The sequence below is a fragment of the Triticum aestivum genome, chromosome 1A, assembly GCF_018294505.1.
Source record: "Triticum aestivum cultivar Chinese Spring chromosome 1A, IWGSC CS RefSeq v2.1, whole genome shotgun sequence".
Taxonomy (NCBI): domain Eukaryota; kingdom Viridiplantae; phylum Streptophyta; class Magnoliopsida; order Poales; family Poaceae; genus Triticum; species Triticum aestivum.
Window position 1 is genome coordinate 524143379 of NC_057794.1, and position 16695 is coordinate 524160073.

General features: G+C 43.9%; 1 protein-coding gene across 21 annotated transcripts; it reads right to left on the reverse strand.

Annotated features, from left to right (window-relative positions):
• Positions 1–617: 617 nt before the first annotated feature.
• On the reverse strand, positions 618–6611 carry LOC123062936 (uncharacterized). Of its 21 annotated transcripts, XR_006429978.1 has the most exons (9): positions 6288–6605; positions 6103–6175; positions 5627–5991; positions 5266–5373; positions 4993–5177; positions 4064–4160; positions 3730–3828; positions 3412–3645; positions 2840–3327 (listed from the first exon to the last, which is right to left on the reverse strand). XR_006429978.1 is itself a non-coding variant. In XM_044486642.1 (3 exons), exons 1-3 carry the CDS (start codon positions 5821–5823, stop codon positions 5151–5153), a joined length of 441 nt encoding a protein of 146 aa, XP_044342577.1. In that variant the 3' UTR covers positions 4993–5150. The 21 variants fall into 21 exon arrangements, 2 of the variants coding, with proteins under 2 accessions (XP_044342577.1, XP_044342569.1); XR_006429973.1 differs by adding an exon at positions 618–1443 and having other exon boundaries at positions 3134–3330; positions 4993–5991; positions 6288–6610; XR_006429989.1 differs by adding an exon at positions 1456–2164 and having other exon boundaries at positions 3134–3330; positions 4993–5991; positions 6288–6610.
• Between the last annotated feature and the right edge of the window lie 10084 nt (positions 6612–16695).

A 16695-nucleotide genomic window follows, 5' to 3' on the forward strand; every position in this document is an offset into this window, starting at 1 on the left:
GACTCTCAAAATAATCTAAGTGAAGCATGAGAGATCAATAGTTTCTATAAAACAAATCCACCACCCTGCTCTAAAAGATATAAGTGAAGTACTAGAGCAAAACTATATAACTCAAAAGATATAAGTGAAGCACATAGAGTATTCTAATAATTTCCGAATAATGAGTGTCTCTCTCAAAAGGTGTATACAGAAAAGATGATTGTGGTAAACTAAAAAATAAAGACTCAAATCATACAAGACGCTCCAAGCAAAACACATATCATGTGGTGAATAAAAATATAGCTCCAAGAAAAGTTACCGATAGAAGTAGACGAAAGAGGGGATGCCTTCCGGGGCATCCCCAAGCTTTGGCTTTTAGGTGTCCTTACATTACCTTGGGGGTGCCATGGGCATCCCCAAGCTTAGGCTCTTGCCACTCCTTGTTCCATAATCCATCGAATCTTTACCCAAAACTTGAAAACTTCACAACACAAAACTTAAAGTAGAAAATCTCTTGATCTCCGTTAGCGAAAGAAAACAAAACACCACTTCAAGGTACTATAATGAACTCATTCTTTATTTATACTAGTAGAGTGCCCGTGCGTTGCTACGGGCTTAACAAAAAAATTACCATCTTGTAATCTTCAAAATTATGTTGAACATATTATAACCTAATAAAAGGGAGGATGAAAATACCATATTGCAATGTTCAATATCTTTTATCATTGATCAGCGAGGAATAACAATAATCGTTCTGTACATGCAAGATACTTAGTAAAGAACTTCTCTGATACATTTTTTCTTTTACTTCACTGCATGAAATGTATTCGGTACATCGGCATATATCATGCTTGTTCTTTGCACCTATAGTTTTGTTCTACTCACCTATTCCATTCTCTGAAGAATGGTATATGGCTATATCGACTCCATTGGAGAGAATACACTATGGAATCCCTGTGTCAATGTTAAATAATCATGTAAAAAGGAAAGAGAATAGAAGTAAAAGTGAGTCTAATGATCAGGTAGTATTATGGCAACTACCTCGCTGATCAGGTAGAAGCTTTCCAGACAGCTTATCCTTGAAGGTATCAAGTCGTGCATCAAGCATTACTATGTTTCCTTATAAGTTGAAGTGAAGAAATTATAAGCAAGAGTACTAACGACCAACAGTGGCGAGCCTCTTTCTCTTGCAAGAATGTTTATTGAACAATTAGTTGCATATGCGGCTCAGGTGGAAGATGAATGCCCCTCACGCAACGTTGCCGTTGCGCGAAGTGGTAAATTCCCCTCTCCTCCACACCCTTCCCTTCCTCCATTTTGTCTGTGGCTATGTCATGTTGCTCGGCCTCCAGAAAACTTGGTTGCGCGAGTCTTGGGCACTTTTTGACCCGGGACCCACCAATCCGCCACATCTTATAGTGATGCTGCTCCACTCTCATGGCGATGGCAGTGACTTCACTGTTTCTAAGACAATAATAACTCTGTTTCATGAGCAACTAAATTTCAAGACATTTAGGAGCTTTGCTCGACCTTTGTAAGAAATGTACCACAATATTTGCTATAATGATATTACTACATCTATGTTTTTCAGAAGTACAATCAAAATCAAAATTAACAAACAACAGCTTGGTCATTAATTAGACAATCAATGCTCTTGTAAGACTGCAGGTTCGGTTAAGCCACTACTTAACTCACCATGAAATAGTCATGTTTTCCTTTCCTCTTTGAAGTACCAAAGTTGCCTACCCCAACTTGTTTGGGACTAAAGGCTTTGTTGTTGTTGTTGTTGTTGTTTGAAGTACCAAAGTTGCAGCCTCTATTTTACGCATTGGTTGTTGCTGCAGTAGCAGCAGCACCACCAACAAATTAGAAGAGGTGCGGTGGCATTACTGAACTGAAGTCAAACAGTACACGACATACACATTAGATGGGTCAGTGCAAATTCACCTCCCACCATACATGCTTCTTTTTCTCTTCCAGACACAGTAGCGGTGGCAACTGGCAAGCACATACACATACACCAACAGCGGCAGCAAATACGCACATGTATCTATAGTGATGTCCCTTCTGGTTTCCTTTTCTCTTCCAGACACAGCAGTGGTAGCAAGCACATATGCACACATCAGCAGATAACAAATGTTTCTACTACACAATATCTAATGTGACTTGTTGCTCTTTGTCTCTCCTATAACATTGAAAGTTTTTTAAATCAAAGCTTATGCAAGAAAACAATGTGAAGATCATTTCGAAAATCAAAGGCATACACTGAAAATATATATATTTAAGATGATCCTTCAAACCAGGTAGTAGGGGTGTAAATCCGAAGGGCAAATAAAAGAGTTCTACCATCGGCAATTCATGCACCTCTAAAAAATGTATTCAAATGAACATGCCCTACATGATATTGCACTGCGAATATAGGAAGATAGAGGGCAGACATGAGAGCGTTATCACCCTTTAATTCAAGGCCACCCTTTGTCTAATTAAGTTGCTACGTGTCTGCATAAATATTCATCGTTTATAAAACTATGGAAAAGCAAACCTTTGACTTACCAATGTAAATGCCGCAATGTGAGCTAGCACTTTATAAATTTGTTTGCCGAGATCCAAAACGCCGTACACATTAAACAATATGTCTAAAATCCTTCGAATATATACCCACTTTATAAAAATAATAATAATGATATGGCAGCGACCAAACATCAGTCGTTTTGACGCGTGTTTGCACCGGCTGAATATTACATGCACCATATTGTGCTCCCCACTTTGTCCCCTCCTCCGACTCTTGTGACCCCCTCCAACGCCAACCTATCCTCCACCCCGCGCACCGCCACACGCGTTGCCCCACCCCACCCTGCCCATGCATGTTAGAAATTTAATCTCGCAATCTTAAATACTACTCCATTGCGAGATTAAATACTACGGTGGCCTAAAATGACTTCATTATGACCATTTCTTGTTTAAAAATTGATATATCAACCATCTAAGAAGATCAGCACATAATACTGTATGCATCTGTTTGAGCTAGTGATGCAGCTCAGCAAATAGATTGCATATGTCTGCTGCTTTTGTTTCACTGTGCATATTTTTTATGTGCAAAACCAATTTATCTGTATCTCAAAGACCGATTTTCACTGTACATTTCGGAACTTACCACAAATCGCAGGTCGAATACGTGGCGCCACCTGAACATCTGCAGGAACCATACATTCAACATTCCTTGTAAACGATCATCCACCACACGCAGATCCACCCGATTCTTGTTAACTGGCCATTCAGCCTGAACTCCTTCACAAAGTCTTCTCCCTCAGGATTATAAGATTTGGATAAGTATGCTTGAACCACTTCCTGCTAGTGTAAGTAACATTGATTTGAACAAACCCAATGAGCCGTTGCCAACAAATATCTGACTCTAGTACATTTTTTACTTACTTTGCAACATCCGTTGATGTGAATGATAGAATTTTGTGGTAGAAACTAAGCACGTCCCTTGGGTTCGGCTCATCAAGCCTCAATCCAGCTTGCCTATGGAACTTATCTCCCATATCACCTTTAACTATGTTCTTGACCGTATCCACTTGCAACTTCAGGTTCTTCCCATGCGGCCTGATACAACCCTTGAACACCTACGCCGTACTCCATTCTGTGAAGGTATGCCATCGCCGGCTGCATGAACACCAGGACCAAACCATCTTGGAGAAATGCTTGCACTTCCAATCGTACAAAAAATTATTTGGACAATAGTTTGACCTGCTTGTCCTGGAGCATTGCCACTCGCATGTTATGGTGGATCTGTAGTCACCTCGTCATGCCGACGAGTACTCAGACCGTCAGACCATTTAGATTCATCTCCAGAAAAAAAAACTCTTTTAGTAATGCATAGCACATTCCAATCTAAAAACTAAATTACGAACTCTGCGTTTTCGGCTAATTCAATACTCCCCATAATGTTCTCCCCCCCCCCCCCCCATCCCAACTTCATGAATTACTTGATGACCAGCATCAACAAAAATATTGTGTCTACAACTCTACATTCATTAGTTTAGATTTCAGTCTGAACCTGGAACAGTATGAATCTGCATACCTTCTCATCATCCCAGGAACCCTCCGTTCCAGCAATCACCACGGCATCCATAGCATAGATCTGATGGGTTTGTGACTGTATTTATGACATTTTTACGCTGAAAAAACACAATAATACGGGTCAGAGTATAAGAAAATTACAGTACATGGAAGCACGTCAACTTCTGATACTATTTCAGTTCAATTTTACTAAGGTAGAAATAAAACTGACATAGTTATCCACGAACTTTTGTAGTTCAAACTGAGCCTTAGCATCACCACATGTATAGAAAAAGTCACATCAATAGTTCTTTTCATGAAGGATCTGGTAATTTTGAAAAAAGGAGCATTACCATCAAAATATAACATAGTTGGCTTTAAATCAGGAAATGTCCTTTGTGCAAGAACTTCTAGGAATAAATCCTAGCATGCAAGCTTCCACATAATGTGCTTATAGATTCAGACAATTTACCACTGTCATCATCATCGTTATCTAATGCAGTTTTCCCAAGTAAGAAAGTTACCATTTCTTCCATAGCTTCTGCAAACTCTGTGTACATTTGATCACAATGAATTATGAGTGTACTATTACACGAGCACATGCTCTTTATTAGAAGTGACTTGGGCACCGTTATTTTGTTAAAAAAACTATATCAAAGAAATGTTAGAGCACACCATATAGGATGTTTGCTTACAGGATCGATACGTCGTTATGTGCTTAAGTTCCTAATATTTATAACAAGTAGGAAAAACTCCCAGCCAAACGATGTACTCATGACAGAAACAACACACTTTTTTGGCATTTGCTAAATAACCAGGGGAGTACATACAAAACATAAGATGTCTTGGAGCTTCAAGGTCCAACAGTATATATATTGCCTTTTGCTTACAGGATCAAAGGAGAATGTAGCACAGGACAACAATGTAACTGCATGAGAAAGAACTTAGTACCCGCTCACAAATTGCAAATTTCTGAAACTTCTCACAAATCACAATAGTTTGCATGGGATCTCCAATGCGTGGGTAATGAAACCACGAGGTTACTATTCCAAACTTCTCTACCTTCACTTTATGATTACATGCTTGATCAACTAAGAGATGATTTTGAATTAGCTTGTGCTATTTCCTCGAGAATCCTTTTGTGCAAATGGAATAAATCATCAATCATATCAGAAAGAGAAAAAACAAGAAACGAGATTATTTCAATGGCGAGCAAAGCTTTACTTGGTCCAAGAAGTGGTGGTTGCCGACCTCCTCCCTGAAGTCGAGCACCGCCATGACGTCGCCTACGGTGAGCATGTCAGCGCCGGCGTCCCGGAGAAGCGGGCTCTCCTTCCACATGGACACAACAACACCAGTTACATAAGAGGCCAACCAGGTGAATGACCCTGCAGCGCTACTCTTGACGGCGAGATCTGTCTGGCACTTCCAATGATAGTAACTGAACCAACTAAATAAAAATTAATTACCATGCCCACTGCTGCCTAAATCTCAAGTACTATTCTTGGAGTATTGCAGGAGTAAGAGCGGCATGATTTAAACGTGTGGGCATACAGTACGTTGGGTGCCGGAATTGATACAGAACCTGTTGGTGGCGTCGATGAATCCTAATGTGACGAGGAAATTCATGGCAAGGTGGTTCATGTCCTGCTTGCGGATCTTGACATTGCAGCTTCCGCTCCCATTCGTCAAATTAGGATTGAGAGGACCTGGACGTGGGCGAGGAAGGCTGTCATCGAAGGGGCGCGCAGCCCACGGCGGCGAGCTCCAAGACGCGGCCATGGCGGCACCTGCAGAGAGGAGCAGTTCAGAGGAGAGAGAGAGGTAGGGGAAAAGAAGAGAAGGGAGAGAGGGAGGCACGGCAGCGTGATCCAGCTGGCATCACTGCACGATCAGGCTAATTGGCACTAATCACTGTGACCTGAGACGAGTCAACCAGCCACCGCCGTTCTGCATAGAGAAGAGAATTTGTCAATAGATTGCTTATTTGATCTTCTCTGCTTGTGATTAATCAAAAGATTCAATTATTGATTGTTTTATCCTAAACGTCCTTGCACTTACGAGAATTGCTTCATCGGAGCATGTGGGCGTGGTGAGATAAAAGGATTGCTGAAGCATCAACGGAATGAAATTCCTGGATCAAAGAAGAGAAATCTTCAATTGAGAATGCATCAACCGATCATGCAAAGGGGAGAAGAAGGTACCATGACTTCAATTTTTCTTGCACTGATTCAAGCGGCAACTACCTCTGCTTTTCATCAACATCTCCAGCGGCGCCCGCGTTCATGTGCCTGCTCCCTCCTCCACGGGACGCAACGGCTTGAGCGAACACGGCAACGCGGATGAGCGGCTTGGGCTGGACGAGGCAGTGCCGCGAACCGACCTTGCACGCGCACGGCTGCCTGGCTATCCCTGTCCAGCACCGGCGTCTCCCGGTAGGCGGCGTGTGCCGAGGTGTCCCCGGCCTCTAACAGGAGCGATGCGCAGTTCAGAGGAGAGAGAGAAGGTAGGGGAAAAGAAGAGAAGGGAGAGAGGGAGGCATGGTGGCGTGATCCAGCTGACTGCTCCCGGCGAGGTCAACAAAGCGCTCGGGCGATGTCAGACGGGAACACGCAACGGTGGCGGAGGATAGGGCTAGGAACCCTAGTCAGGGTGAGGGAGTCGTGGGTGGCGATGGATTGTTTCTGTGGGCGGTGTGTGAGCTGACCGATCGTGGGGAGGTGAAAAAACCATACGAAAAAAACCAAAGAAACATGATGGTGGGAGGTGGGATAAAAAAAACCAGGACAAAAGAAAACCTAGAAGCGAGACTACCAACTGCTTCATTAGAAGTAGAGATTGGTGTTAAACCTACTTTATTCCAACATCTCTACGGTTTATAAAGTATTTTACTAGCCATAGATTCATCAAAATAAGCGAACAACACACGAAAAACAGAATCTTTCAAAAACAAAACAGTCTGTAGTAATCAGCAGCTAGCGCAAGATCTGGAACCCCAAAAATTCTAAAATAAATTGCTGGACGTGAGGAATTTATCTATTAATCGTCTGAAAAAAGAATTAACTAAATAACACTTTTCCAAATGAAAATGGCTGCAGTTCTCGTGAGCGCTAAAGTTTCTGTTTTTTACAGCAAGATTAACAAGACTTTCCCCAAGTCTTCCCTACAGTTCTACTTGGCACAAACACTAACTAAACACAAAAACACAACCAAAACAGAGGATGAATAAATTATTTGTTACTAAACAGGAGAAAAAATCAAGGAATAAAAATAAAATTGGGTTGCCTCCCAACAAGTGCTATTGTTTAACGCCGCTAGCTAGGCATAAAAAGCAAGGATAGATCTAGGTATTGTCATCTTTGGTAGGCAATCCATAAGTGGCTCTCATAATAGATTCATAAGGTAATTTAATGTTCTTTCTAGGAAATATTTCCATGCCTTTCCTTAACGGAAATTGGAATCTAATATTTTCTTCCTTCATATCAATAATTGCACCAATCGTTCTAAGAAAAGATCTACCAAGAATAATAGGACATGAATGATTGCAATCTATATCAAGAACGATAAAATCTACGGGCACATAATTCCTACTTGCAACAATAAGAACATCATTAATTCTTCCCATAGGTTTCTTAATAGTGGAATCCGCAAGGTGCAAGTTTAGAGAGCAAACATCAAAATCACGGAAACCTAACAAATCACACAAAGTCTTTGGAATCGTGGAAACACTGGCACCCAAATCACACAAAGCATAGCATTCATGCTTTAATTTTAATTTTAATAGTTGGTTCTCACTCATCATAAAGTTTTTTAGGGATAGAAACTTCCAACTCAAGTTTTTCTTCATAAGATTGCATCAAAGCATCAACGATATGTTTGGTAAAAGCTTTTTTTTTGCCATAAGCATGAGGAGAATTTAGCACGGATTGCAACAAGGAAATACAATCTATAAAAGAGCAATTATCATAATTAAATTCCTTGAAATCCAAAATAGTAGGTTCATTAACATCTAGAGTTTTGATCTCTTCAATCCCACTTTTATCAATTTTAGCATCAAGATCTAAAAACCCCAAATTTTTGGAACGCCTTCTAGGTAAAGGTGGATCATATTCAGTCCCACCATTATCAAGATTCATAATGCAAAACAAAGATTTAATAGGGGACACATCAATAACTTTTAGATCTTCATCTTTATTACGATGGTCTTCCGGCTTAGCGGCCATCTTATTTACTAAGGTAGCCTGCTTATCCGAAACTTCAGCTATTAACTTCTCAAGACAAGCAATTTGGGATCTCAAACCATCAAATTCTTTAGACATATCATCGAGCTCTTTATTCATATAACTCATAAAGCTTTTTTGTTCTTTAAGCTCGTTTCTAAAGAAACTATTATGCTCAAATTGCAAGACCCTAAAACTCCTAACATTGCTTTTGATTTCCTCTAACCTTTTAAGGTGAAGATCACCAAATCGGGGAAGAGCCATCGAGACAAGCAAGCAATGCAACACACAAGCAAACAAGAAACGGGCAAAAAGAGGCGAATAGAGAAGGAGAGGGAGGATAGAGAGAGAGGGCGAATAAAACGTCCAGGGTGAAGTGGGGGAGAGGAAAACGAGAGGCAAATGGCAAATAATGTAATGCGGGAAATAAGGGATTGTGATGGGTACTTGGTATGTTGACTTTTGCGTAGACCTCCCCAGCAACGGCGCCAGAAATCCTTCTTGCTACCTCTTGAGCACTATGTTAGTTTTCCCTTGAAGAGGAAAGGGTGATGCAGCAAAGTAGCGTAAGTATTTCCTTCAGTTTTTGAGAACCAAGGTATCAATCCAGTAGGAGGCTACGCGCGAGTCCCTCGCACCTACACAAAACAAATAAATCCTCGCAACCAACGCGATAAGGGGTTGTCAATCCCTACACGGTCACTTACAAGAGTGAGATCTGATAGATATGATAAGATAATATTTTTGGTATTTTTATGATAAAGATGCAAAGTAAAATAAAAGAAATGAAAATAACTTAGTATTGGGAGATTAATATGATGAAGATAGACCCGGGGGCCATAGGTTTCACTAGTGGCTTCTCTCAAGAGCATAAGTATTTTAAGGTGGGTGAACAAATTACTGTTGAGAAATTGATAGAATTGAGCATAGTTATGAGAATATCTAGGTATGATCATGTATATAGGCATCACGTTCAAGACAAGTAGACCGACTCCTGCCTGCATCTACTACTATTACTCCACACATCAACCGCTATCCAGCATGCATCTAGACTATTAAGTTCAAGAGAACAGAGTAACGCTTTAAGCAAGATGACATGATGTAGAGGGATAAACTCATGCAATATGATGAAAACCCCATCTTGTTATCCTCGATGGAAACAATACAAACGTGCCTTGCTGCCCCTACTGTCACTGGGAAAGAACACCGCAAGATTGAACCCAAAGCTAAGTACTTCTCCCATTGCAAGAAAGATCACTCTAGTAGGCCAAACCAAACTAATAATTCAAAGAGACTTGCAAAGATAACCAATCATACATAAAAGAATTCAGAGAAGATTCAAATATTGTTCATAGATAAACTTGATCATAAACCCACAGTTCATCGATCTCAACAAACACACCGCAAACGAAGATTACATCGAATAGATCTCCACAAGAGAGGGGGAGAACTTTGTATTGAGATCCAAAAGAGAGAAGAAGCAATCTAGCTAATAACTCTGGACCCGTAGGTCTGAGGTAAACTACTCACACTTCATCGGAGAGGCTATGGTGTTGATGGAGAAGCCCTCCGTGATCGATGCCCCCTCCGATGGAGCTCCGGAACAGGCCCCAAGATGGGATCTCGTGGATACAGAAAGTTACGGCGGTGGAATTAGGGTTTTGGCTCCGTATCTGATCGTTTGGGAGTACGTAGGTATATATAGGAGGAAGAAGTACGTCGGTGGAGCAACAGGGGGGCCACGAGGGTGGAGGGCGTGCCTAGGGGGGTAGGCGCGCCCCCCTACCTCGTGGCCTCCCTGTTGGTTTCTTGACGTAGGGTCGAAGTCTCCTAGGTCTTGTTCGTTCCAAAAATCACATTCCCGAAGGTTTCATTCCGTTTGGACTCCGTTTGATATTCCTTTTCTTCGAAACCCTAAAATAGGCAAAAAAAACAGCAATTCTGGGCTGGGCCTCCGGTTAGTAGGTTAGTCCCAAAAATAATATAAAAGTGGATAATAAAGCCCAATAATGTCCAAAACAGTAGATAATATAGCATGGAGCAATCAAAAATTATAGATACGTTGGAGACGTATCATTATCCAACGGGTTAGAGTAATGACCCGGAGGCGTTGAGACGTGCTGTGATGGGACATTGTTCTGACGAGGCGGATCCGTCACGCGTGGCTGAACCGGCGCCCCGGTTCCACAGGTGCCTCCACCCAGTTTACCACTGGTTGGTTGCTGGTTCCTGCCCCTAGCGTGTTGAAGAGATTCCTTCCCTCGTAAACCGGAGGCAGGTGAGACTGGTACCTTCTCCTCATGACATCATTTGATGCACTCTGATCCAGCATAAGCCGATAAGCCTGTGCCTCTAACTCGGCCCGCTCTGCGGCCATCCTGGTGTTCTCTGTTGCCAGATCTATCTTAGCTTGAGCTATCTGATCCTTCACCTTTGCAATTTCCACGTTATGCTGATCATGATCCGCCGGATTAACCTCAGCCGCCAGCAACGTTGCCAAAGTGTCGAATAAATCGGACAAAACTTGAACCGGCGCCAGCGTGGGGCCTCCTGCCCCAGCGGGTGTTGTAGCTACTGAACTAGAAATCATTGCTGCTGCGGTAGAAGAATGCTGCACCGACTGTGTACCGGCCATGAAAATCGCAACTCAGCTCGGCGGATCAGAGAGGTCCGGAATAATGTCGCCATCGGAACCGCCACTAATCTGGCCATCATGCAGCTGATACAGCGACTCGGTCTCTCCGGTTGAAGACTCGTCATCAGAGTAAACGATAGTTTCGCCACTAGATATCGATCTATCCTCATATTCGGCTCGGTGGATGACTCCCACGGAGGCACGCTTTACGGCAGGCTGAACTCGGGAAGGTCTTGCACGCTGAGCCGTCTCGACGATGTTGGTGCAGATGTCCAGCTCAGGGCCCGGTTCGCCGATCTTGCCAATGAAAGCGTGTATTCCGCCAAAGGGGACCCAGTACCCGTACTCAATCACTCGTAGAAAAAGGGCATGTTGTCCTAGTTCGTAAGGGCCTTTTGTCCCGGTTCTGGAACCGGGACTAAAGGGTCGGTACTAATGCCCTGTCCCTTTAGTCTCGGTTCAATCCAGAACCGGGACAGATGGGCCTCCACGTGGCCTGTGCGCGGAGGCCAGGCAGGAGACCCTTTGGTCCCGGTTGGTGGCACCAACCGGGACCAATAGGCATCCACGCGTCAGCATTTCTGTGGTTGGGGTTTTTGTTTTTTTTTTGAAAGGGGGGGTTGGGGGTTTTGGGGGTTAATTTAGGTGTTTCATATATTGTGTTAGCTAGCTATAATTAATAGAGAGAAGTGTCCTCTCTTATGTCCGTGCTTGGTCGACGCTACGTACTATACATACATATAGAGAGGACTAGACACGCTAGCTAGATAGTAAGCAAACAAAGGAAACAGAAAATCGTCATGAACATATATGCATACAGAGAGAGGTGATATCGACCACCTCTCCTTCTCCGAGAGATTGGTCGAACAACAAGTTCTCGTATATCTATCCGACACTACCGGCTACATATATACAATAATTATCTCTTACAAATATAATCATAGGGACTCAGGGTCCACATAGTATTCTTCGTCTTCAGGGATCACGTGGTAAAGAAAGAATGCCGCCAATTCCTCTTGAATTGCTCGCATGCGAGTTGGTGCTAGGAGTTCATCCCGCTTCCGAAACATCTAATTTAAAGAAGAGGGTCAATACATATATATATGAATGAATGAAACTCAACACAAATGATGGTAATAAAATAAAATTGTGAATGTTGTTATTTACGTACTTCATATTGTTCGTCAGTGTAGCCCCGCTCACAGGTCGTGTGGAGGATGGCTCGCAAATGCAGTATCCACAGAAATCATTCCTTTGTTCCTGCCACAACCACTTTACAAGAAATAGAGGTCAATCAAACTGATAAGCAAGAATGCCAAATGGTATTGATGAAACTAGCGCTTGAATGACTAGTAGATGCGCGGAACATGCTACTACAGTACTTACTTTCGGGTGTCTAAATTGCAGCTCCTTCGGCAGTCCCGGAGCTTTTCTGGTGAATTTTCTCCAAACCCTGCCGGACAAAGAAAACAATTACTTGATATATCAGGAAATGAACAAAGTTGCTGATATGGTGGATAATGATCAATTTAACTTACTTCTCGAGTATTTGAGTCATGTCTGCATAGTCCTGGGGATCTTTTCGTCTTGAGTCTAAGACAGTTACTAGTCCCTGCTCAAGCTTAATCTCTACGCATGCATAACTCATCAATTACATTACTATAACCTTGACTAACATATAAGGGAAATCGAATACGCACAAGACAGTAACACTCACTTGAAGTTGTAAGGAAAGAGTATTATATCTTTGTTTTCATTTATTACCAACGATCGTAGCAAGTTGGCCTCGGTAGCTGCGGCATGAAATTTAACCTGAGTTGCATCTATGAGATATGTGTTAATGAACCCAATATCACCGACTTGTCTTTTCTTCAATTCGGCGATCTTCAATCTGCAAAATATAGTGAGGATGATTATAAATACATGCAATGAAAGAGCTGAGCTATATAGAGAGACTTAATGACAGAAGTAGTACTACTTACAGACAATAGCAGGCGACCGTTGTTTTATCGAGGGCCAATTGATTGAAAAACTGATAGAACTCCTCAAATGGAACAGGCAACAGTTCAATTCCAACGAGGTCATGCTCCTTTTTAACTTTCACATACAAAGTACTCCTCCCCCCAGAGTCTCTGCAGATTTTCAAGTACCAATCATGCAATCTTCGCATCATCGTTGATAGAGATCTTTCATCTTTGACGAGAGGCTTCCCGTACTCGTATCTTTGTATCTGCACCTCCATGGGTTCATAATGTACATCGTCGGGCAGGTAATCTGCAAGATTGCTATAACCGGGCACCATCCTTGGATCATTAGCGATGTTGTGGCTAGGCACCTTGAGCGGGGGGCACGATTACTTGGCTTGTTCGCCGAGCTGGGCAATTTGTTTCCCAGCTCGTCGTTCTTTCAGCCTTTGATCACTGACAGTACTTCCTAACCGCTCCGCTTCGGCAAATTCCTTTCCAATAATGCGCTCATAGTTTCCTTTCGACGGAGACTTGGGTGGTTTTGTCAGCGCAGCCAGAGTGCGCTTCGCTTTCACCGGATCTACCTTCTCCTCCGGAAGTGGATGTCTCTTTGCTTTCAACCCTTGAAACCAGTCATCCACTTCGGTTCGTGCAATCTCGGCGTTCTCCTCTGGGGTCCTCTCATATGGCAACTTCTCTGGAGTCTTCAGAGAAGGACCGAATCTGTATGTCCTCCCGCCTCTGGCTGTACTGCTAGACGCCGGCCGAGCAGACGGAGCGGTTGTCTTCTTTACTTGCTTACGAGGCGGAGGAGAAGGACTACGACGCGCCGGAGCAGCCGAAGCGGCGGCAGGTCTCTTTCGCCCTTGCTGACGAGGCGGAGAAGGAGGAGGCTGGCTGCTCGGGCGCGTCGGCGTAGGCGGAGAAGGAGGCGGAGTGCCGCCATGCGCTGGAGAAGGAGCCGGTCGAGTGCCCTGATCGTCACTCGCCGGAGGAGGCGGTGGAGGAGGCGGAGTGCCCTGACTCGCCGGAGGAGGAGGCGGTGGAGGAGGCGGAGTGCCCTGACTTGCCGAAGGAGGAGGAGGAGGCGGAGGCGTCTAGTTCGGAAGGTTGATGAGCTCCTTCCACCATAGGCATGGAGTCTTCAGAGCAGACCCCAGCCTAGTCTCCCCTTCACCGGTAGGGTGGTCAAGCTCGAGGTCCTCAAATCCCTCCGTTATTTCATCCACCATCACCCTAGCATATCCTTCTGGAATCGGCCGGCAGTGAAAAGTTGCGCTGCGTTCAGTAGGATAAACAGAGCCAACAGCCGCCTTGACCTTCAAATTCATCCATTGCGTCATAAGGTGGCAATTTTGAGATCCCGTGATAGCATCCACGGGATAGCTGGCAGGAGCCGTCAAGGCATGCTCCGGCTGAAGCAGCTCGGTGGAAGCCAAGCTGCTTCTCCGCTGAGATGGCGGGGTAGCTTCGGAGGAAGCTTCGGCAGTATGTTTGCTGCGATTTGCTTCTCGTTCCTCTATCGCTTGTACCCTTGCTTGCAGCGCCTGCATTTGGGTCTGCTGCACTTTTTTCCTCCTCTCATGGGATTTGTAACCGCCTACGTCCAGAAACCCAACCTTCCACGGAATGGAACCTGGCGTGCCTCATGTCCGTCCAGGGTGCTCAGGATTCCCGAGGGCCATTGTGAGCTCGTCGTTCTCTCTATCTGGAAAGAACGTCCCTTGCTGCGCTGCTTTGATATAGTGCTGAAGCTTCCTGACTGGTATGTCCATTTGATCGTTCGTCCAAATGCACTTCCCTATTATAGGGTCCAAGGTTCCGCCAACCCCGAAGAACCAAGTCCGGCAATGGTCTGGCCAGTTAATTGTCTCTAGTTCGATCCCTTTATCAACCAGATCATTCTCAGTCTTGGCCCACTTAGGCCGGGCTACGAGGTAGCCACCTGACCCCGTGTGATGGTGATGCTTTTTCTTCGTAGCATTTTGCTTGTTTGTCGCCGACATCTTCTTACTCTTTTCCGATGTCTTGTGGGCCACAAATGCGATCCAGTGATCTCTGATCGTCTCACATCTACCCTTGAATTCTGGTGTCTCATTATTTTCGACAAACTTATTCAGCTCCTTCTTCCACCTCCTGAATAGTTCTGCCATCCTCTTAAGAGCAAAAGACTTGATTAATTGCTCTTTAACTGGCTTCTCTGGATTATCCTCTAGCGGTAGGGTGAAATTTGACTTCAGCTCAGTCCAAAGATCATTTTTTTTGCATATCATTGACATAAAACAACCTCAGGGTCTTCTGTAGCCGGCTTAAACCATTGCTGAATGCTGATCGGGATCTTGTCCCTAACCAAAACCCCGCACTAAGCAACAAATGCGCTCTTTGTTCGGAGGGGTTCAATCGGTTGGCCGTCGGGCGCGATTGCTATGATCTCAAACTTTTCATCCGAACTCAACTTTTTCTTCGGGCCTCGTCTCTTTACCGAAGTTGTGCTCGATCCGGAGGGCTAGAAAAAAGAACAAATACTTAATTAATATGTGTACATACCAAAACAATGAATGCATCAATTAGCTAGTCAGCAGAAGCTTAACTAATATATATACCTGACCGGACTCGGTTCGGTCACCAGAGACATCATCACGGTCTCCTTCTTGCACCGGCATTGGGTCACCGGAGCCGTCCTCACGGTCTCCTTCTTGCACTGGCATTAGGTCACCGGAGCCATCATAATCAGCTGCTTCCAGACCATCGGTCTCGTTGAGAAACAACGAGCAGATGGCATCACTTCCTCGTGCGATTATGTCCCCCAACAACTCTTCTTGTACTTCGTCTCGGGCCGTGTCCATAGCTTCTACAAATATTGACAACATGGCAATTATTATTCAAACATGACAGATGGATATATTAGTGGCAAAAACGTAGAACTAATATTAATTAGTGGCCTCGACGCTGCTTCTCTAGGGTTTGGGGTGGCCTCGATGCTGCTTCTCTAGGGTTTGGGGTGGCCTTGACAATGCTTCAAGGATAAAAAAAGAAGAGGAAGAAGAAAAAAAAGAGGAGAAGAAGATTCTCCTCTTTTTTTCTTCTTCTTCTCTTCTTTTTTCTTCTTCTTCCTCTTTATTTTATCAAAAACGAGGGTTGTCGAGGGCCAGGGTCGCCGAACGGTAGAGGAAACCCTAAATAGCAAGTATCGTGGGTGTGAGATACATGTGGCCGTCGGTGTCGGACACTACATCCACGTCCCACAAGTGACGTGGGCGTCGAACGTGGGCGTCGAAGCCCGCGCCACTTGTGGGACGTGGATGTAGTGTCCGACACCGACGGTACATGTATCTCACACCGACGATAATTTCTATTTAGGGTTTCTCTACCGCTCGGCGACCCTCGATGACCCTCGTTCCCGATAAAAAAAAGAGGAAGAAGAAGAAAAAAAAGAGGAGAAGAACTCCTCTATTCTTTCTTCTCCTCTCTTTTTTTCTTATTCCTCTTCTTTTTTTATCCTCTTCTTCCTCTCATGTTCGAGAGGATCGCCGAGGGGTCGGGAGGTTGCCTAGTGTCAAAGGATTCAACAAAACCATGTCTTCTTCATTAGGCGAAAGTAACAGGTGCATGATGGTATGAAGCTCTCCAAAGTTATTTTGGAACGGAGTCCCAGATAAGATAATTCGCTTTTTGGTACAAAGTTCAGAAAGAACCTTCCAAATATCGTTATTTGGAAGGCCTTTGCTGAAATTCATACAAAAAGGCAAATTATCCTATCCGGGACACCATTCCAAAATAACTTTGGAGGACTTCGTCATGCCCTGGCTACTTCCGGCTAACGATGAAGCCA

What these genes read in the sequence shown, in the direction of transcription:
- LOC123062936 (XM_044486634.1), bottom strand. Translation starts at nt 5,823, where the DNA reads ATGGCCGCGTCTTGGAGCTCGCCGCCGTGGGCTGCGCGCCCCTTCGAT. An exon ending in TTCATCGACGCCACCAACAG is followed by an intron (nt 5,483 to 5,626) that starts GTTCTGTATCAA and finishes TAGTTGGTTCAG; the next exon opens with TTACTATCATTGGAAGTGCC. An exon ending in ACCACCACTTCTTGGACCAA is followed by an intron (nt 5,181 to 5,265) that starts GTAAAGCTTTGC and finishes CCATTTGCACAA; the next exon opens with AAGGATTCTCGAGGAAATAG.